At 46.4% G+C, this 23,305-nt stretch overlaps 1 protein-coding gene across 3 annotated transcripts in view; it reads left to right on the top strand.

Annotated features, from left to right (window-relative positions):
- The window catches only part of LOC132377981 (cadherin-related family member 4-like), a 97,981-nt gene that overhangs the window by 22,671 nt on the left and 52,005 nt on the right, over positions 1–23,305 (top strand). For 2 of the 3 annotated variants that reach the window (XR_009506860.1, XM_059944549.1), the window contains exons 9-12: positions 7,645–7,731; positions 12,804–12,984; positions 15,850–16,000; positions 16,988–17,090. Coding sequence is in view for 2 of the 3 variants with exons in the window: in XM_059944549.1 (XP_059800532.1) it covers positions 7,645–7,731; positions 12,804–12,984; positions 15,850–16,000; positions 16,988–17,090 (522 nt within the window). In the remaining variant the exon portion in view is untranslated. The remainder of the gene's footprint in view (positions 1–7,644; positions 7,732–12,803; positions 12,985–15,849; positions 16,001–16,987; positions 17,091–23,305) is intronic. The other variant, XM_059944550.1, reaches the window with a different exon arrangement.

The raw sequence follows: 23,305 nt of genomic DNA, 5'->3' as shown, positions 1-23,305 counted from the left end.
GGTGCATAGAAGTCCCAGACAGAGAGAGTGCAATACTTGATCTCCTGTGAGGGAATGAAGCAGATTTTTGTGTAGGGGTACTCTTTGCATCTAGTGATCATAATGCCATTAGTTTCAGAATAATTATGGAGGAGGATAAGTCTGGCCCTCAAGCTGAGATTCTAAATTGGAAGAAGGCCAATTTTGATGGTATCAGCAAGGATTTGGCAAGCATGGATTGAGACAGGCCATTTTCTGGCAAAGATGTACATGATAAGTGGGAGAACTTCAAAAGTGAAATTTTGAGAGGACAGAGTTTGTATGTTCCTGTCAGAATAAAAGGCAAGGATAGGAGCCTTGGTTGTTGAGAGATACTGAGGGCCTGGTTAAGGAGAAAGGAGGTGCATTTTGGGGATAGGTAGGCAAGAGCAAATGAGGTTCTTGTAGAGAATAAGAAATACAGAAGAACTCTTAAGAAGGAAATCAGGAGGGTTGAATGAAGACGTGAAGTTGCTCGAGCAGACAAGATGAGGAGAATCCTAAGGGTTGCTATAGATATACTGAGAGCAAAAGGACAAAACTAGTCAGAATGGTAACCTATGCGTAGACCCAGAAGAGATGGGGGAAATCGTAAATGGATTTTTTACTCAGGATATGGACACAGAGTCTATAGATGTGAGGCAATGTAGCAGTGAGGTCATGGACCCGACACAGATTACCGAGGAGGAGGTGTTTGCTGTCTTGAGGCAAATTAGGGTGGAAAAATCCCGAGCCTGACAAGGTGTTCTCTCGGACCTTGTGGGAGGCTAGAGCAGAAACTGCAGGGGCCCTAGCAGAAATATTTAAAACATTCTTGGCCACGAGTGAGGTGCCAGAGGATCAGAGGATAGTTATGCTGTTCTGTTGTTAAGAAAGGCCCTAAGAATAAGCCAGGGAATTATGGGCTGGCGAACCCTGACATCTGGCTCTGTCAAACTGCCTTCTTGATTTCACTTCCAAATAATTCATACCTGACTCTTCAGCATGAAACTAAAGTTTTTATTGAACTCAGCAGGTGCACAGTGGAGACTATCCGGACTGACTGATCACAGCCTGGGGAATCACCAACGCCTAAGAAGACAGAAGTCTGCTAAAAGTGTTGAACGCAGCCCAGTCCATCACAGACTAGAGCTGCTCCGGGGGGCTTAAACTAGATTTGCAGGGGGAGAGGAACCAGAGTGTTAGAGCAGATGGTGAGGTGGAGGAGGATAAAGTTCATGTGAGAGCTGCAAGTATAGTGCATGGAGTAAAGCCAAATCTAACATATAGAGAGGCTTTGAGGAAAGAGAAACAGAATAAAGGGTGTAAAGGTAGTAAGGTAGAAGGGTTAAAGCGGGGGTCGGCAACCTGCGGCTCCCGAGCCATTTGTGGCTCTTTCACCTCTGTGCTGCGGCTCCCTGTGGCTTTGGGAAATAATTGGTCAGTATTTAATTAAAATGTATTTTATGTTAGTTTGTTAGCTTTTGAAATGTAATTATGGTGATCTTGTACAACCTAAGTGTAGCGACACATTTCCTGCCACATCCGAAACGGCTCACAATTAGCCAGCATTCCGGCTAAGGGAGATAGCCTACGGGGGTTTGTGAGTACGCGTCTTTTGCAGCATCTGCGTCCATGGGGGCTGGGTTGAGGGAGGCTTAAAAGCAAGGCTGTTTAGTTCGAATAAAGCTATCTTTGACTGCAGTTTACTGACACCGCTACAACGTGTTTTTATCGCTGGCTGTCCAGACGGAAGGTGCTGAAACGCTTTGTCGCGTGTCTGGAAGCAGCCAGAGTGGCTGGAAAAGCTACACTTCATGGTAGACATGACAGCGCACCTGAACACGCTGAACACAGCTCTTCAGGGGAAAGGACGTACAGCCCTGCACATGTTGGAGGATGTTTTGGCATTCGAACGCAAGTTGACAGTGCTTGCCAGAGATTTACAGAAAGGCACTTTGTCTCACTTCCCCAATTTGAGAGAGTTCAAACAAGGTCACGACATGATAATTTCGGAGTATTTACATTCTGCAATCATCGCAATGCAAACATCGTTTGGGAAACGCTTCTGTGAGTTCAGAGAGGAAAAAAACACATTATCCTTCCCGGTCACTCCCTTAAGCATCGATCCTTCCCTACTGAATACGACTGCATTGGCAGGTGTGAGTCAACCTGATCTTGAGGTGGAACTGGCCGACATAGCCGACAAAGACATATGGGTGTCCAAGTTTAGACGCTTGACAGCAGACCTTGAAGATGTTGCCCGTCAGAAGGCCGTTCTTGCTCAGAAACACAAATGGAGTGATATTGAAAACCTCACAGATGACAGCTTGCGATCCTGTGTAAAGATGAAGGTGACATCATACAGCCCTGATGTGCAGACGCTGTGCGCTGAGGTCCAGGAGCAGAAATCCCATTAACCAAGTATGATAAATATTTTAATTGCCTATTATTTTACTTATATTCATATTTTTTCATTGTTCAGTGAAATAGTCCTTTCATTTTTCAGGATGACAGCTGGCTGACGTTATTTTTGGTTTGCTGCTGGCGGAAAATTTAAGTTCGGCGTTTTTCATAAATACAAGAAGGACTCAAATAGACATTGAATATTTTACTTAAAAGTAACTTTCAACCCAACGTCTTTTTTTCGGAGTTCAAAATGTTTTTGTTGCATGCAGAAATGTAATTTTGTTTTCTCTGCAGGAGTTCATCAATTTCATAAATGCAACACATTATAGTTTGTTTATACATAGCATAAAGGCAAAAAAAACGTTGTATGCAGTGTTATTTCATTTTAAATGTCAAACGGGTTTTGCGGCTCCCAGTGTTTTCTTTTCTGTGGGAAACGGGTCCAAGTGGCTCTTTCAGTGGTAAAGGTTGCTGACCCCTGGGTTAAAGTGTGTGTACTTCAATGCAAAAAGCATCAGGAACAAAGGTGATGAACTGAGAGCTTGGATACATACATGGAATTATGATGTAGCGGCTATTACGAAGACTTGGCTAGCACCAGGGCAGGAATAAATTCTCAATATTCCTGGATTTCAGTGCTTTAAAAGGAATGGGGGGGAGGGGAGGAGGGGTGGCATTACTGGTCAGGGATACTATTACAGCTGCAGAAAGGGTGGGTAATGTAGCAGGATCCTCTTTTGAGTCAGTATGGGTGGAAGTCAGGAACAGGAAGGGAGCATTTACTCTACTGGGGGTATTCCATAGCCCCCCTGGTAGCAACAGAGATACCGAGGAGCAGATTGGGAGGCAGATTTTGGAAAGGTGCAAAAATAACAGGGTTGTTATCATGGGTGACTTTAACTTCCCTAATATTGACTGGCACCTGATTAGTTCCAATAGTTTAGTTGGAGCAGAGTTTGTTAAGTGTGTCCAGGATGGATTCCTGTCACAGTATGTTGACAGGCCGACTAGGGGGAATGCCATACTAGATCTAGTATTAGGTAACGAATCGGGTCAGGTCACAGATCTGTCAGTGGGTGACCATCTGGGGGACAGTGATCACCGCTCCCTGGCCTTTATCATTATCATGGAAAAGGATAGAATCAGAGAGGACAGGAAAATTTTTAATTGGAGATGGGCAAATTATGAGGCTATAAGGCTAGAACTTGCGTGTGTGAATTGGGATGATGTTTTTGCAGGGAAATGTACTATGGACATGTGGTCAATGTTTAGGGATCTCTTGCAGGATGTTAGGGATAAATTTGTCCCAGTGAGGAAAATAAAGAATGGTACGGTGAAGGAACCATGGGTGACAAGTGAGGTGGAGAATCTAGTCAGATGGAAGAAGGCAGCATACATGAGGTTTAGGAAACAAGGATCAGATGGGTCTATTGAGGAATATAGGGTAGCAAGAAATGAGCTTAAGATGGGGCTGAGGAGAGCAAGAAGGGGGCATCAGAAGGCCTTGTTGAGTAAGGTAAAGGAAAACCCCAAGGCATTCTTCAATTATATGAAGAACAAAAGGATGACAGGAGTGAAGGTAGGACTGATTAGAGATAAAGGTGGGAAGATGTGCCTGGAGTTGTGGAAGTGAGTGAGGTCCTCAATGAATACTTCTTTTCAGTATTCACCAATGAGAGGGAACTTGATGACAGTGAGGACGGATAGTCCGGGTAATTATAAACCAGTGAGCCTTACATCTGTGGTGGGAAAGCTGTTGGAAAAGATTCTTCGAGATAGGATCTATGGGCATTTAAAGAATCATGGTCTGATTAGGGACAGTCAGCTTGGCTTTGTGAAGGGCAGATCATGTCTAACAAGCCTGATAGAGTTCTTTGAGGAGGTGACCAGGCATATAGATGAGGGTAGTGCAGTGGATGTGATCTACATGGATTTTAGTAAGGAATTTGACAAGGTTCCACATGGTAGGCTTATTCAGAAAGTCAGAAGGCATGGGATCCAGGGAAGTTTGGCCAGGTGGATTCAGAATTGGCTTGCCTGCAGAAAGCAGATGGTCGTGGTGGAGGGAGTACATTCGGATTGGAGGGTTGTGACTAGTGGTGTCCCACAAGGATCGGTTCTGGGACCTCTACTTTTCGTGATTTTTATTAACAACTTGGATGTCAGGGTAGAGGGTGGGTTGGCAAGTTTACAGATGACACAAAGGTTGGTGGTGTTGTGGATAATGTAGAGGATTGTTGAAGATTGCAGAGAGACATTGATAGGATGCAGAAGTGGGCTGAGAAGTGGCAGATGGAGTTCAACCCAGAGAAGTGTGAGGTGGTACACTTTGGAAGGACAAATTCCAAGGCAGAGTACAAAGTAAATGGCAGGATACTTGGTAGTGTGGAGGAGCAGAGGGATCTGGGGGTACATGTCCACAGATCCCTGAAAGTTGCCTCACAGGTAGATAGGGTAGTTAAGAAAGCTTATGGAGTGTTAACTTTCATAAGTTGAGGGATAGAGTTTAAGAGTCGCGATGTAATGATGCAGCTCTATAAAACTCTGGTTAGGCCACACTTGGAGTACTGTGTCCAGTTCTGGTTGCCTCAGTATAGGAAGGATGTGGAAGCATTGGAAAGGGTACAGAGGGGATTTACCAGGATGCTGCCTAGTTTAGAGAGTATGGATTATGATCAGAGATTAAGGGAGCTAGGGCTTTACTCTCTGGAGAGAAGGAGGATGAGAGGAGACATGATAGAGGTGTACAAGATATTAAGAGGAATAGACAGAGTGGACAGCCAGCGCCTCTTCCCCAGGGCACCACTGCTCAGTACAAGAGGACATGGCTTTAAGGTAAGGGGAGGGAAGTTCAAGGGGGATATTAAAGGAAAGTTTTTTACTCAGAGAGTGGTTGGTACGTGGAATGCTCTGCCTGAGTCAGTGGTGGAGGCAGATACACTAGCGAAGTTTAAGAGACCGCTAGACAGGTATACAGAGGAATTTCAGGTGGGGGAATATATGGGAGGCAGGGTTTGAGGGTCGGCACAACATTGTGGGCCAAAGGGCCTGTACTGTGCTCTACTATGTTCAGACAAAGCCCTCTCCACCATTTACAATAAGTGCTGTCGCAGGAAAGCAACATCCACCATCAAGGACCTGCACCAATGGTGTGGAGGATTTTGTCTGCTTCGTCAGTAGTGGGAAAGTTATTGGAAGGCATTCTAAGGGACCAGATATATAAGTATTTGGATAGACAGGGACTGATTAGGGATAATCAACATGGCTTTGTTCATAGTAAGTCTTACAGAGTTTTTTGAGGAGGTTGCTGAAGGCAGGGTACTGAATGATGTCTGCATGGACCTTCGACAAGGTCACACATGGGAGGTTGGTCAAGAAGGTTTCGCTGCTTGGTATTCAGGATAAGGGAGTAAATTGGATTAAACACCAGCATCACAGCAGAAGCCAGAGAATGGTTGCAGATGGTCGCCTGGGTGACTGGAGGCCTGTGACTAGTGGTTTGCTGCAAAGATTGGTTGCTGTTTGTCACTGATATCAACGATCTAATTGATAACGTGGTAAACTGGATCAGCAAATTTACCAATGACACCAAGATTGGGGGTGAACAATGAGGAACACTATCAAGTCCTGCAACAGGATCTGGACCAGATGGAAAAATGGATTAAAAATGGTAGATGGAATCTAATGCAGTTAAGTGTGAGATGTTACACTTTGGAGGACCAATCAGTGATGAGTGGTAGGGCACTGCGGAGTGTGGTAGAACAGAGGGATTTGGGAACACAAATCCATAATTCCTTGAAAGTCCTGTTTCAATAAAGGGCTATGGTCTGGGTGCAGGTGGATGGCTCGGCATAGATTAGATGGGCTGAAGGGCCTGATTCTGTGCTGTAGTGTTCTATGACTCTAATCTATGACAAAAAAAGACTGACCAATGTGAAAAAGAAGAAAAACTGTGCAAATACCAACAAAGGTGATAATAAATAAATAATATTGAGAACACGAGTTGCAGAGTCCTTAAAAGTGAGTCAGTTCAGTGTTATCCGTACCAGTTCAGGAGCCTGGTGGTTGAAGGGTAACATCTGCTCCTGAACCTGACGGTGTGGGACCTACGGCTTCTGTACCTCCTTCCTGATGGCAGCAGCAAGAACAGAGCGTGGCCTGAGTGGTGGGGGTCCTTGATGATGGAAGCTGTTTTCATGCCACAACACTTGTAGGTGTGCTCAGTGGTGGGGAGGGCTTTACCTGTGATGGACTGGGCTACGTTCACCACTTTTAGCAGACTTCTCTCTTCTTAGGCATTGGTGATTCCCCAGGCTGTGATCAGTCAGTCTGGATAGTCTTCACTGTGCACCTGCTGAGTTTGTTAAAAGTTTTAGTTTCATGCTGAAGAGTCAGATATGAATTATATGGAAGTGAAATCAAGAAGACAATTTGACAGAGGATGATTAGAAACACAAATGCTATGTGGTAAATTAAATAAGAGTGCTGTCTGCTCCACAAGGATCAGAAACCAATTAAGGTAACAGGTTCAGGAACCTGAGAGTGCAGCAGGAAGAATCTCTTCATTCAGTGAGCCACAGAGATCTATCAAAGTCAAAATAATTTCCTTATCAAAGTACGCATATATTACCATACATTACTTTGGGATTCATTTGCCTGCAGGCATGTACAAGAAAATGAGGAAATACAATAGAACTTTTGAAAGGCTATACATAAACAACAATGTGCAAAAGAAGACAATTGTGCAAGTAAAATAACACCGAGAACGAGTTGTAGTCTTTGAAAGTGAGTCTGTGGGTTGAGGAATCAGTTCTGCGTTGAGGTGAGAAGTCCAGCAGCCTGATAGTTGTAGGGTAATAACCACTGCTGAATTTCTGTGGTGTGGGTCCTAAGGCGCTTGTGCCATCTAGGGCACACTGCTTTAAAGAGTGGTGGAAGAGGACTTTCAGAGGGATGGATCTTTACAAGGGGTACGTTCTGGGCAGTGGGAAACTAGGCAGCGTGAGGCACTGGTTGGATTGTTACAGCTCGAAATCAGCTCAGGTAATCTTGCGCTGTCACAGTCACTCATGTGAGTGTGATGTGTGTTAGCACACTGACTGTCGTGGCTGCAGCAACAGGTTCTGGGTGCCCACTAATGGTAGAAATACAAGAAGAATCATTCTCATACAATGATGGTAAACCGAGAAATAAAATAATTTTTTTTTGCCCGGTTGACGCTGGGATTTTCCCTTCCAGCCAGTTATTCAGATGATGCAGCAGCTCCTCCCAGAGGCAGGAGGGAGAACTACACACTGAAAAGAGCAAAGGCTGAATCAGAAACAGGTTGATTATCACTAACATATGTCATGAATCTTTTGTTTGTTTTGTGGCCTCAATACACTGCAAGACATTAGAAAATCATGATATTACGATAAGGAATGAAAAAATGTGCACAAGAGTAATAATGAGGTAGTGTACGTGGATTCATGGACCGTTCAGAAATCTGATGAGGAGGTGAGGAGGGGAAGAAGCTGTCCCTAAAATATTAAATGTGCATCTTCAGGCTCCTGTACTTCTCTCTGAATGGTGAGGATCCTTTGTATGGATGCCGGCGTCTTGAGCTCTCATCTATTGAATGTCCCGATGGTGGAGAGGCTTATGCCCGAGCTGGAGCTGGCTGAGTCTACAACCCTCTGTAGCCTCTTTCAATCCTAAACAGCAGCACCTCCATACCAGACGGTGATGGTCCCAGTCCGAGTGCTCTCACAAAGTTCACTGCAGATGCTGTGGTCAAATCAACACGTACAAACAAGCTGGATGAACTCAGCAGGTCGGGCAGCATCAACTGAGATAAGCAGTCAACGTTTCGGGCCGAGACCCTTCATCAGGACTGAAGAAGGTGTGGGGAGGGTGGAAAACCAATCAGAGGAAAGATCAAGGGGTGGGGGAGGGGATAGGCCGGAGAGGTGAAGAAGGAATCTAAGGGGAAACCACTGTTGGTAGTAGAAGAAGGTAGAGTCTTGAGAGAGGTGACAGGCAGCTGGAAGAGGAGGCAGAGTGAAAGTGGGATAGTGGCAGGGAGAGGGAGGGAATTACCAGAAGTTGGAGAATTCGATGTTCTCCTCATGGCAGTAGAGGAGGCCATGTATACATCTGTAGAAATTTGCTAGAGTCTTTGGTCACTTACCAAATCTCTTCAAACTCCCCATGCTCGTCTGCATCGACTCTGTAAAAATTTCTCATGTTTGATGCTCTTTTGATTCGGAGCTTACTCATGCTGTTAGAAAGGTAAAGCTTCCCCAGGCCTCCGCGTGACTCATCACTCTTATCCCTGCCTCCTTCTAAGTAACATTGCTCTCGCCAACTCAAGCGTTATGTTTCTGAAAAGATATTAAGTTCCATGGATGGAAAAAGCTGATGCATTATTCAAGATGCCTGAGATTGACTAAGGTAAAGATGAGCTTTATTTGTCACATGTACATTGAAACATACAGTGAAAATGCATCGTTTGCATTAACTCCAATCAGCAAGGATTGTGCTGGGCAGCCTCAAGTGTTGCCATGCCAACATAGCACATCCGCAACTCACTAACCCTCACCGTACATCTTTAGAACGTGGGAGGAAATGGGAACACCCGGAGGAGCTCCACGCAGTCACGGGGAGAATGTGCAAACTCCCTGCAGGCAGCGGTGAGAATCGAACCCTCGTCTTACAGCTGGAACGGAAATACATTTCCACTAACCACTACTCTACTGTGCCAACCCTAAGGCCCCATTCCTAGGCCAGTGTATCTACTTATTTGGCTGTTGTTCAATAGACTAAAAGTAGCTTTGTGAATGTCAATGATGTTCCAGTGTAAGATCATAAACCAAGAAGTATCCTGGTGTCACAGGAAAGATACTGACATGGATAGAGGAATGGCTGACAGCCAGGAGGCAGCGAGTGGGAATAAAAGGGGCCTTTTCTGGTTGGCTGCCAGTGACTAGTGGTGTTCCTCAGGAGTCAGTAATGGGACCACTGCTTTTCACAATGTTTGTCATTGATTTGGATAATGGAATTGATGGCTTGATGGCAAAGTTTGTGGATGATACGAAGATAGGTGGAGGGGTAGATAGTGCTGAGGAAGCAATGCAATTGCAGCAGGACTTAGACAAATTGGAAGAATGGGCAAAAAAGTGGCAGATGGAATACAGTGATGGGAAATGTATGATAATGCAGACTGAACAATAGTGCAGACTATTATCTAAACGGGGAGAAAATTCAAACATCAGAGGTGCAGAGGGACTACCTCCTGCTAGACTCCCAGAGGGTTAATTTACAGGTTGAGTCTGTGGTAAAGAAGGCAAATGCAATGTTGGCATTTATGTCAAGGGGAATAGAATATAAAGGCAAGGAGATAATGCTGGGGCTTTATAAGACACTAGTCAGCCGCACTTGGAGCTTTGGGCCCCATATCTCAGAAAGGATGTGTTGTCCTTGGAGAGAGTCCAGAGGGAATGAAGGAGTTAACATATGAGGAGCGTTTGGCAGCTTTGGGCCTGTACTCACTGGAATTTAGAATGTATGGGGATCTCATTGAAACCTTCCAAATGTTGAAAGGACTAGATAGGGTGGATGTGGAGAGGATGTTTCCTGTGGTGGGGGTATTCAGAACTGGAGGGCACAGCCTCGAAATTGAGGGTCGACCATTTAGGACAGAGGTAAGGAGAGCGTTTTTTAGCCAGAGAGCAGTGAATCTGTGGAGTCTTATGTCACTGACTGTGGTGGAGGCCAAGTCCATGGGTATATTTAAGGTGGAAGTTGATTGTTTCCTGACCAGTCAGGACATCAACAGATATGGCAAAAGGCCGGTGTATGGGGCTGAGTGGGATCTGGGATCAGCCATGGTGGAATGGCAGAGTTGACTCGATGGGCTGAATGGTCTAATTCTGCTCCTATGTCTTATGACCTTATGGTCTGAGCACCTGAAATGGCCTGAAGTAAGTTCCCTTAATTAGTGACATAACCTGCCATGGTAGAGCATCCAGCTACAACTGCTGTCAGCTGGACTGGCCTGTACCCAATTAGTGTTATATAGTTCGTTTGCCAAATTACGGAAAGCACAAGCTGCCATGGCCACACAGGGAAACGTAGCACCTTGGCAGGAGTGAACTAGGAAACCAATCCTGTTCTCAACCAATCAGATTGAAGGATTGTTAAATTAGTATTGGGACCGAGAGGAACACTGCTTGATGAGCAACGTCTCATATTCCATCTGGGTAGCCTCCAATCTGAGAGCATGGACATCGATTTCTCTACTTTCCAATAAGTTCTCCTCCCTTCCCCTTCTCTTTCTTTCCACTCCCCGTTCTGGTTCCCCTCTTAACCCTTTTCTTCTCCTCTCCTGTCTATCACCTCCCTCTGTTGCCCCTCATCCTTCCTTTTCTGCCTTGGTCCACTCCCCTCTCCTTCCCCAACCTGATACCTTTTCCACCTATCACCTCCTGGATTATCACTTCTCTCCACCTTCCCCTCACCTGATTACACCCATCAGCTGCCGGTTTGTATGACTTCCTCATTTTGGCTTCTGCCTCCTTCCTTTCTGGTGCTGATGAGGTGTCTCACTCTGAAACGTCGACTGTTTATTTCCCTCCATAGATGCTGCCTGACCTGCTGAGTTCCTCAGCATTTTATGTCTTGCTGTGAACGCTTTGCAAGTCAGGTACATAGCCCTAAAGAAAAGATAGAGAATAATAAAAAAAATAATAATGGAATAAAATATTTAATTTTATTATTTCTTAAACCGCTGGCAATTAATTCCTAATTAGCATATAAGCAAAGATGATAAACACAAAGTAGAGAAAATCTGCAGATGCTGGAAATCCAAGCAACACACACAAAATGCTGGAGGAACTCAGCAGGCCAGGCAGCATCTCTGGGAAAGAGTACGGTCAATGTTTCAGGCCGAAACCCTTCGGCAGGACTGGATAAGAAAAGCTGAGGAGTAGATTCAGAAGGTGGGGGGAGGGGAGGGAGAAACACCAGATGATGGTGAAACCTGGAGGCAGAGGGATGAAGTAAAGAGTTGGGAAGTTGATTGGTGAGATGAGGTGCAAGGGGGAAAAGGGGATGGGAAATGGAGACGGGAGTGGGTGTTGTTGGGGGCATTACTGGAAGTTTGAGAAATCGATGTTCCTGCCATCAGGTTGGAGGCTCCCAAACAGAATATAAGGTGTTGTTCCTCCAACCTGAGTGTGGCCTCATCACGACAGTGGAGAAAGCCATGGATGGACATACCAGAATGGGAATGGGAAGATGGAATTAAAATGGATGGCCACTGGGAGATCCCGCTTGCTCTGGCAGATGGAGTGTAGATGCTCGGCGGTGGTCTCCCAGTCTACATTGCATCTCACCGATGTACACCGGGAGCACCGAACACCAGACTCACAGGTGAAGTGTCGCCTCACCTGGAAGGACTGTTTGGGGTCCTGAATGGTGGTGAGGGAGGAAGTGTAAGGGCAGGTGTAGCACTTGTTCTGCTTGCAAGGATAAGTGCCAGGAGGGAGGTCAGTAGGGAGGAACAAATGGACAAGGGAGTCACGTAGGGGGTGATCCCTGTGGAAAGCAGAAAGATGTGCTTGGTGGTGGGATCCCGTTGGAGGTGGTGGAGGTCTCAGAGAATTACGTGCTGGACGCAGAGGCTGGTGGGGTGGTAGAAGACCCAATCCCTGGTAGGGTGGCAGGAGGATGGGGTAAGAACAGACGTGCGTGAAATGGAAGAGATGTGTTTGAGGGCAGCGTTGATGGTGGAGGAAGGGAAGCCGCTTTTTTTTAAAAGAGGACATCTCCTTCATTCTAGAATGAAAAGCCTCACCCTGAGAGCAGATGAGGTGGAGATGGAGGAATTGAGAAAAGGGGCTCCATTGTCATTCTTGCTCTGCATGTATGGATATTTACCAGGATGCTGTCCGGATTAGAGAGAGTGATGTGCAAGAGCTTTTCTCTTTGGAGCAAAGGAGGATGAGAGGCGATTTGATAGAAGTGTACAAGATGATAAGAGACACAGATCAAGAAGATAACTGGAAAGAGAAATTGCGAATATGACGGGGCATAGTTTTTAAAGTGGTTGGAGGAAGGTATAAGGGGGATGTCAGTGCTAAGGTTTTTATACAGAGAGTGATGGGTGCGTGGAACGCCCTGCTGGGGATGGTGGTAGAGGGGGATATACTGTATTAGGGATATTTAAGAGACTCTTCGATGGGCACAGGATTTACAGAAAAATGGAGGGCAGTGTAGGAGGGTCTCAGAGCATGTCTGAAGGTCGGCACGACGTCATGGGCCAAGAGCCTGTACAGTGCTGTGTGTTCTGTGTTCAATGTAAGACAATGGTGCCCTGTTCATTTCTCAACCTTCATCCTCCCCTTGTCATTTTACAGACACCGGGATCATCAGAACTACGAGCAACCTGGACCTGGATCAGAACCCTGGGCTTGCTGTCAGTCTGCTGGTGATCACTGCCTATGATGACAGCTACCTCTGCAGCTCATTGGCTAACGTCACGGTGTACGTGACTGATGTGAATGACAACAGTCCTGTCTGCACTCCACCCATCTTTGTGTAAGTGTCAGTCAGCAGTCAAACATATTTATTCGTGACCTTTCACTGTCAATACAGGGAGGTACTGGGCTGCCAGAGACCATCTCACATTTCTAGCTGCCAGAAACCCTTCGTGTTCCAGAGAATTACAGCATTGCTGCTTCCTCCGCCCATGCCGAGCTCTCCAATTTCATCGGCTTTGCCTCCAACTTCCACCCTGCCCTCAAAATTACTTAGTCCACCTCGGACACGTCTCTTCCCTTTCGTGATCTCTCTGTCTCCATCCCTGGAGAGAGATTATCCACTGATATCTTTTACAAACCTATTGACTCACAGTTATCTCGACTATACCTCTTCCCACCTTGTCGCTTTAAAAATGGTATTCCCTTCTCTCGGTTACTCTGAGTCCACCTCATCTGTTCCCAGGATGAGGTTTTCCATTCTAGAACATCCGAGATGTCCTCTTTTTCTCAAAGAACAGGGTTTATCTTCCACCACTATCACCCTCTTCTCCATTTCCCGCATGGTTTTGCTCGCCCATCGCCTGTCACCATAACAGGGCTAGAGTTCCCCTTGTCCTGACCTACCACCCTGTGAGCTTCGGCGTTCAACTCAGCAATCTTTGTAACCTCCACCAACCTCAATGAGGTCCTTCCCTCTCCCACCCCCTTTGCCATCACTGTCTATGTGACGTCCTTGTCCACTCACCTCTCTTCTAACCTTACCCCTGCAAGTGGGACAGGCACTGCGCCTGCCCCTACACCTCCTTCTTCTTCTTCACCTTTATTCAGGGCCCCAGACAATCCTTCCAGATGGAGTGATGCTTCACCTGCAATTCCATCAGGGTCATTTACTGCATTTGGTGCTCCTGGTGTGATGAGATCTGATGCAGCTTAGCAGACCATTCTGTTGAGTACCTTTGCTTTGTCGACGCAAAAGACAGCATCTCCCAGTGGCTACCTGCTTCAATTTGACTTCCCATTCTTATCCTGACGTGTCTGTCCATGGCCTCTCCTGCCATGGTGAAACCAAACTCAGGTTCAAAGCTCAAAATTCAAAGAAAATTTATTATCAAAGTACACACAGTACACGTCACCATACACAACCCTGAGATTCACTTTCTTGCGGGCATACTCGATAAATCCAATAACCATAATCAATGAAAGACCACACCGGTAGGGTGAACCACCCCGTGAAAAAGACAACACGCTACAAATACAAAAATAACAATAATAATAAGCAAGCATCATTCATCAAAAGGTTGCTTTTAAATACAAACTCATAAATGAAATCGCACCTTACTATAAATACAATTCTGATCCAGTTTTGGAATCAGAATACTGAAAGTAAGTGCATAGGTCATGGGACACGGCAAGTGAAATTGAGTGAAGTTATCCCTCTGGTTCAGGAGCCTGATGGTTAAGAGGTAATAACTGGTCCTGAATCTGGAGGTGTGAGTCCTGAGGCTTCTGTACCTTCTTCCTGATGGCAGCAACAAGAATAAAGCATCACCTGTGTGGTGGGAGTCCCTGATGATGGATGCTGCTTTCCTGCGACATTGCTCCGTATAGATGTGATGAATGGTGGGGAGGGTTTTACCCATGATAAACTGGTCAGTATCCACTACATTTTGTAATGATAACACTGAGGACTTTAAAGTTGCTGATCCTCTCCACCTTTGATCCCCTGATGAGGACTGGCTCATGGACTTCCAGTTTCCTCCTCCTGAAGTAATTAATGAGTTCCTTGGTCTTGTTGACATTGAGTGAGAAATGGTTATTGTTATACCACTCAGCTAGATTTCCAGTCTCCCTCCTATATTCATCAGCACCTTTGATGCAACCAATGACAGAGCTGTCATCAGCAAACTTAAATATGCTGTTGGAGCTTTATGTTGCACCTATACTGATGAAGATTGTAGAGGAGATGTTGTTGCCAATCAGAAATGACTGGGGTCTGCAAATGAAGAAATTGAAGATCCAATTGCACAAGGAGGTATTGAAGCCAAGGTCCTGAAGCTTATTGATTAGTTTTGAGGAGATGATAGTATTGAATGCTGAGCTGCAGTCAATAAAAAGCATCTTGATGTATGCATTTTTGCTATTCAGATGTTCTAGGGTTGAGTGAGGAGCCAAAGAGATGGCATCTGCTGTGCTGGTATTCTAAATTACCTATTGTACCGGTATGTAAATTGGAGCATATCCAAGCCACTTCTCAGGCAGGAGTTGGCCTGTTTCATCACCAACCTCTCAAAGCACTTCATCACAGTCAATGTCAATGCTACTGGATGATAATCATTGAGGCAGGTTACCATGTTCTTCTTGAAATCCCTGAAAAGATCAAGAGTGTGTGAAGTGTCATGGATGTAGGTAGGAAGGGACTGAACCAGGGGGGATAAAACTGAGTCGAGGTATCCAGATATGAGTTCAGTGGGGCAGATACAAGCAGAAACAGTGGGTCTACCTGGACAGGCAAGTTTGTGGATCTTGGAGGTAGAAATGGGAGGTGTGGGGTGTGGGAACTATATGGTTGGTGGTGATGGATGGGAGATCGCCAGAATTAATAAGGTTGATGATGGTGTGGGAGACAATGGCCTGATGCTCCTTAGTGGGGTTCTGTTCAAGGGGTACATAAGAGGAAGCGTCTGAGAGTTGTTGCCTGGCCTCAGCAAGGTGGAGGTCAGTATGCCAGACTACTACAGCACCTCCCTTATCTGCGGATTTGATTGTGAGGTTTGGATTAGTGTGGAGAGCCGAGCGTTCAGGAGGAGTGAGGGTGGAATTGGAGAGAGGAGTGGTGAAGTCGAGACAGTCGACGTCCCGTCGACAGTTAGCAAAGTTGTCCTTTTTCACTTACTGTAAAAACTCTCTCACTGTCTCTCACCAGGACAGAGATCCCAGAGACAACTCCCGTGGGCTCAACCCTTTTTCAGCTGTCGTGCAGTGACGCTGATTACACCAACACCAACCTGTTGTACAGCATCGTCCCCAGTGACAACTCACAATTTAAATTTGTGTATGAAGATCACAGTGTGAAGGTAGGAGACTACCCCAGGGTTGGGATGTTGTCCAGCCAAGGGCTCGGGATGGTTGGGCAGACAAACGGTGGGGTGACCCTACAGCCCAGCTTATGCATGTACCAGCCTAATGTCTCTTCAATTCTTCTACCACGTCTTCTGGCATCTCCGTCCATTAACCCAGTCCCTCTGTGTGGAAGAAGTTGCCTTTCAGATCCTCTTTAAACCCTTCCCTCTCACCTTAAACATATGCCCTTCAGTATTACCCTCCCTAGCCTGGGAAAAAGACAGCGCCCATCCACCTTACCCATGGCCCTCATGATGACTCTTGGACAGACACATGGAGGATAGAAAAGTAGTGGGCTCCCTAGGAGGCAGGTTAGATTAACCTTAGAGTAGATTAAAGAGACGGTACAACATTGTGGGCTGAAAGTCCTGTACTGTGCTGTAATGTTCGGTGATTTATAAACCTTCTTGAGGTCACCCTGCAGCCTCCTCTGTTCCAGGGGAAAAAACAGTCCCATCCTTGCTCTGTAACTCATGTTGTTGTTTCAATCTGCACAGCCCTAATCACTACCCCAGTTCAGCAGCTTTGTTCACTTTGCATCTTGTTTTATTGTTGTAAATCAATAGCAATGTGCCTGTGATGCTGCTGCATAAAAGTTTTCATTGTGTCTGCTTGTGCAGATCAACTTTGACTTTTACTTTAAACTCTCCAGTCCTGGCAACATTGTGGTGAATCCTTTCAAGTTGAAGTTCAAGTTTTCTGTCATCTGACTGTACATATATACAACCAAAAGAAACAATGTTACTCTGGACCACAATGCACCCACAAAACACAGCACATAAGCCAAAGTATTACCACACATTTCTTCATCTTCTCTTGCTTAATGACACCATTCCTGCCGTGTGGCGACCAGCAATACAGACCACACTCTGCGTGGTCTCACTTTGCTCAGATGTTCCTACTTCTGCACTCTGGCCCTCAATTCTCTCCTTCTCCTGCAGCTCAACGAGAGCCTCAATTATGACTCCGCTCAGATGGCAACAGTGGACTTCCGCCACACGGCTGTGATCACTGTGGTGGACAGTGGAGTGCCTCCTCTGACCAGTGAGTCACTTTCAGTCCACGGCACTGCCGATGGAGAGTGTGTTCCACCAGTCTGACTGTGAATCATTTAACCAAGTGTTAGTGTGATCCACCAGCATGATTGTGAGCATCAGTGTGAATGTGATACATCAATGTGAGCTTGGACCATCCATGAAAGTGTAGACCATCAGAGTGACTGTGGACCATCAGTGTGAGTATGGACCATCAGAGTGACTGTGAACCATCAGTGTGAGTATGGACCATCAGAGTGACTGTGGACCATCAGTGTGAGTGTGGATTGTCAGTGTGAGTGTAGACCATCAGAGTGAGTGTGGATTGTCAGTGAGTGTAGACCTTCAGAGTGAGTGTGGACCATCAGAGTGTGTATGGACCATCAGTGTGAGTGTGGATTGTCAGTGTGAGTGTGGATTGTCATTGTGAGTGCATTGTCAGTGTGACTGTAGACCATCAGTGTGAGTGTGGACCATCAGTGTAAGTGTGGACCATCAGTGTGAGTGTGGACCATCAGTGAGTGTATGGACCATCAGAGTGAGTGTGGACCATCAGTGTGAGAATGGATTGTCAGCGTGAGTGTAGACCATCAGTGTGATTGTAGACCATCAGTGTGAGTGGGGATTGTCAGTGTGAGTGAGGATTGTCAGTGTGAATGTGGACCATCAGTGTGAGTATGGACCATCAGAGTGAGTGTGGACCATCAGTGTGAGTGAGGAATGTCAGTGTGTGTATGGACCATCAGTGTGAGTGTGGACCATTAGTGGGAGTGTGGATTGCCTGTGTGACTGTAGACCATCTGTGTGAGCGTGACCCATCAGTGTGAGTGTTAACCATCTGTATGAGTGTGGACCACCAGTGTGAGTGAGGATTGTCAGTGTGAGTGTAGACCATCAGTGTGTGTATGGTCCATCAGTGTGAGTGTGGACCATCAGTGTGTGTATGGACCATCAGTGTGAGTGTGGACCATCAGTGTGAGTGAGGATTGTCAGTGTGAGTGTAGAACATCAGTGTGTGTATGGACCAACAGTGTGAGTGTGGACCATCAGTGTGAGTGAGGATTGTCAGTGTGAGTGTGGACCATCAGTGTGAGTGTAGACCATTAGTGTGAGTGTGGATTGTCAGTGTGACTGTAGACCATCAGTGTGTGTATGGACCATCAGTGTGAGTGTGGACCATTAGTGGGAGTGTGGATTGCCAGTGTGACTGTAGACCATCTGTGTGAGCGTGAACCATCAGTGTGAGTGTTAACCATCTGTGTGAGTGTGGACCATCAGTGTGAGTGAGGATTGTCAGTGTGAGTGTAGACCATCAGTGTGTGTATGGTCCATCAGTGTGAGTGTGGACCATCAGAGTGTGTATGGACCATCAGTGTGAGTGTGGACCATTAGTGGGAGTGTGGATTGCCAGTGTGACTGTAGACCATCTGTGTGAGCGTGAACCATTAGTGTGAGTGTTAACCATCTGTGTGAGTGTGGACCACCAGTGTGAGTGAGGATTGTCAGTGTGAGTGTAGACCATCAGTGTGTGTATGGAACATCAGTGTGAGTGTGGACCATCAGTGTGAGTGAGGATTGTCAGTGTGAGTGTAAACCATCAGTGTGACTGTAGACCATCAGAGAGTGTGGATTGTCTTTGTGAGTGCATTGTCAGTGTGACTGTTGACCATCAGTGTGAGTGAGGATTGTCAGTGTGAGTGTGGACCATCAGTGTGAGTGTAGACCATCAGTGTGAGTGTGGATTGTCAGTGTGACTGTAGACCATCAGTGTGTGTATGGACCATCAGTGTGAGTGTGGACCATTAGTGGGAGTGTGGATTGCCAGTGTGACTGTAGACCATCAGTGTGAGTGTAGACCATCAGTGTGAGTGTGGATTGTCAGTGTGACTGTAGACCATCAGTGTGTGTATGGTCCATCAGTGTGAGTGTGGACCATCAGTGTGAGTGTGGACCATCAGTGTGAGTGAGGATTGTCAGTGTGAGTGTAGACCATCAGTGTGTGTATGGACCATCAGTGTGAGTGTGGACCATCAGTGTGACTGAGGATTGTCAGTGTGAGTGTTAACCATCTGTGTGGGTGTGGACCACCAGTGTGAGTGTGGATTGTCAGTGTGAGTGTAGACCATCAGTGTGTGTATGGTCCATCAGTGTGAGTGTGGACCATCAGTATGAGTGTGGAGCATCAGTGTGAGTGTGGATTGTCAGTGTGAGTGAGGATTGTCAGTGTGACTGTAGACCATCTGTGTGAGCGTGGACCATCGGTGTGAGTATGGATCATCAGAGTGAGTGTTAACCATCTGTGTGTGGACCACCAGTGTGAGTGAGGATTGTCAGTGTGAGTGCATTGTCAGTTTGACTGTTGACCATCAGTGTGAGTGTGGACCATCAGTGTGAGTGAGCATTGTCAGTCTGACTGTAGGCCATCAGAGTGAGTGTGATCCATCAGTGTGAGTGTGGACCATCAGTGTGAGAATGGATTGTCAGTGTGAGTGTGGATTGTAATTGTGAGTGCATTGTCAGTGTGACTGTTGACCATCAGTGTGAGTGAGGATTGTCAGTGTGAGTACATTGTCAGTGTGACTGTAGACTATCAGAGTGAGTGTGAACCATCAGTGTGAGTGTGGACCATCAGTGTGAGAATTGATTGTCAGTGTTAGTGTAGACCATCAGTGTGAGTGGGGATTGTCAGTGTGAGTGTAGACCACCAGTGTGAGTGTGAACCATCAGAGTGAGTGTGGACCATCAGTGTGAGTGAGGATTGTCAGTGTGAGTACATAGTCAGTGTGACTGTAGACCATCAGAGTGAGTGCGAACCATCAGTGTGAGTGTGGACCTTCAGTGTGTGTATGGACCATCAGAGTGAGTGTGGACCATCAGTGTGAGAATGGATTGTCAGTGTCAGTGTGGACCATTAGTGGTTGTGTGGATTGTCAGTGTGACTGTAGACCATCTGTGTGAGCGTGAACCATCAGTGTGTTAACCATCTGTGTGAGTGTGGACCATCAGAGTGAGTGTGAACCATCAGTGTGAGTGGGGATTGTCAGTGTGACTGTAGACCATCTGTGTGAGCGTGAACCATCAGTGTGAGTGTTAACCATCTGTGTGAGTGTGGACCATCAGAGTGAGTGTGAACCATCAGTGTGAGTGGGGATTGTCAGTGTGAGTGTGGATTGTCATTGTGAGTGCATTGTCAGTGTGACTGTTGACCATCAGTGTGAGTGTGAACCATCAGTCTGACTGTTGATCATCAGTGTGAGTGAGGATTGTCAGTGTGAGTGCATTGTCAGTGAGACTGTAGACCAGCAGAGTGAGTGTGAACCATCAGTGTGAGTGTGGACCATCAGCGTGTGTATGGACCATCAGAGTGAGAGTGGAACATCAGTGTGAGAATTGATTGTCAGTGTGAGTGTAGACCACCAGTGTGCATATGGACCATCAGAGTGAGTGTGGACCATCAGTGTGAGTGAGGATTGTCAGTGTGAGTACATTGTCAGTGTGACTGTAGACCATCAGAGTGAGTGGGAACCATCAGTGTGAGTGTGGACCATTAGTGGGAGTGTGGATTGTCAGTGTGACTGTAGACCATCTGTGTGAGCGTGAACCATCAGTGCGAGTGTTAATCATCTGTGTGAGTGTGGACCACCAGTGTGAGTGAGGATTGTCAGTGTGTGTGTAGACCATCAGTGTGTGTATGGACCATCAGTGTGAGTGTGGACCATTAGTGTGAGTGTGGATTGTCATTGTGAGTGCATTGTCAGTGTGACTGTTGACCATCAGTGTGCATATGGACCATCAGAGTGAGTGTGGACCCTCAGTGTGCGTGAGGATTGTCAGTGTGAGTGTGGACCATCAGTCTGACTGTAGACCATCAGAGTGAGTGTGAACCATCAGAGTGAGTGTGGACCATCAGTGTGAGTGAGGATTGTCAGTGTGAGTGCATTGTCAGTGTGACTGTAGACCATCAGAGTGAGTGTGAACCATCAGTGTGAGTGTGGACCATCAGTGTGAGTGAGGATTGTCAGTGTGAGTGTAGACCATCAGTGTGTGTATGGACCATCAGTGTGAGTGTTAACCATCTGTGTGAGTGTGGACCACCAGTGTGAGTGAGGATTGTCAGTGTGAGTGTAGACCATCAGTGTGTGTATGGACCATCAGTGTGAGTGTTAACCATCTGTGTGAGTGTGGACCACCAGTGTGAGTGAGGATTGTCAGTGTGAGTGTAGACCATCAGTGTGTGTATGGACCATCAGGGTGAGTGTGGACCATCAGTGTGAGTGAGGATTGTCATTGTGAGTGCATTGTCAGTGTGACTGTTGACCATCAGTGTGCATATGGACCATCAGTGTGAGTGTGGATTGTCAGTGTGACTGGAGACCATCAGAGTGAGTGTGAACCATCAGAGTGAGTGTGAAGCATCAGTGTGAGTGTGGACCATCAGTGTGAGCGTGGATTGTCATTGTGAGTGCATTGTCAGTGTGAGTGCATTGTCAGTGTGACTGTTGACCATCAGTGTGAGTGTGGACCATCAGTGTGTGTGTGGACCATCAGTGTGTGTGTGGACCATCAGTGTGAGTGTGGATTGTCATTGTGAGTGCATTGTCAGTGTGACTGTTGACCATCAGTGTGAGTGAGCATTGTCAGTGTGAGTGAGCATTGTCATTGTGAGTGCATTGTCAGTTTGACTGTTGACCATCAGTGTGAGTGTGGACCATCAGTGTGAGTGAGCATTGTCAGTGTGAGTGTAAACCATCAGTGTGACTGTAGACCATCAGAGTGAGTGTGATCCATCAGTGTGAGTGTGGACCATCAGTGTGAGAATGGATTGTCAGTGTGAGTGTGGATTGTAATTGTGAGTGCATTGTCAGTGTGACTGTTGACCATCAGTGTGAGTGAGGATTGTCAGTGTGAGTGCATTGTCAGTGTGACTGTAGACCATCAGAGTGAGTGTGAACCATCAGTGTGAGTGTGGACCATCAGTGTGAGAATTGATTGTCAGTGTGAGTGTAGACCATCAGTGTGAGTGGGGATTGTCAGTGTGAGTGTGGACCATCAGAGTGAGTGTGGACCATCAGTGTGAGTGAGGATTGTCAGTGTGAGTACATTGTCAGTGTGACTGTAGACCATCAGAGTGAGTGCGAACCATCAGTGTGAGTGTGGACCATCAGTGTGTGTATGGACCATCAGAGTGAGTGTGGACCATCAGTGTGAGAATGGATTGTCAGTGTCAGTGTGGACCATTAGTGGTTGTGTGGATTGTCAGTGTGACTGTAGACCATCTGTGTGAGCGTGAACCATCAGTGTGAGTGTTAACCATCTGTGTGAGTGTGGACCATCAGAGTGAGTGTGAACCATCAGTGTGAGTGGGGATTGTCAGTGTGAGTGTGGATTGTCATTGTGAGTGCATTGTCAGTGTGACTGTTGACCATCAGTGTGAGTGTGAACCATCAGTCTGACTGTTGATCATCAGTGTGAGTGAGGATTGTCAGTGTGAGTGCATTGTCAGTGAGACTGTAGACCATCAGAGTGAGTGTGAACCATCAGTGTGAGTGTGGACCATCAGCGTGTGTATGGACCATCAGAGTGAGAGTGGACCATCAGTGTGAGAATTGATTGTCAGTGTGAGTGTAGACCACCAGTGTGCATATGGACCATCAGAGTGAGTGTGGGCCATCAGTGTGAGTGAGGATTGTCAGTGTGAGTACATTGTCAGTGTGACTGTAGACCATCAGAGTGAGTGGGAACCGTCAGTGTGAGTGTGGACAATCAGTGTGAGTGTGGATCACCAGTGTGAGTGAGGATTGTCAGTGTGAGTGTAGACCATCAATGTGTGCATGGACCATCAGTGTGAGTGTGGACCATTAGTGTGAGTGTGGATTGTCATTGTGAGTACATTGTCAGTGTGAGTGTAGACCATCAGTGTGCATATGGACCATCAGAGTGAGTGTGGACCCTCAGTGTGAGTGAAGATTGTCAGTGTGAGTGCATTGTCAGTGTGACTGTAGACCATCAGTGTGAGTGTGGACCATCAGTGTGAGTGAGGATTGTCAGTGTGAGTGTAGACCATCAGTGTGTGTATGGACCATCAGTGTGAGTGTTAACCATCTGTGTGAGTGTGGACCACCAGTGTGAATGAGGATTGTCAGTGTGAGTGTAGACCATCAGTGTGTGTATGGACCATCAGTGTGAGTGTTAACCATCTGTGTGAGTGTGGACCACCAGTGTGAG

This window comes from Hypanus sabinus, chromosome 19, assembly GCF_030144855.1.
Source record: "Hypanus sabinus isolate sHypSab1 chromosome 19, sHypSab1.hap1, whole genome shotgun sequence".
NCBI classification, from domain to species: Eukaryota; Metazoa; Chordata; class Chondrichthyes; order Myliobatiformes; family Dasyatidae; genus Hypanus; species Hypanus sabinus.
The sequence above is the reverse complement of the archived record's forward strand: the minus strand, read 5'-3'. Positions and strand labels throughout refer to the sequence as shown.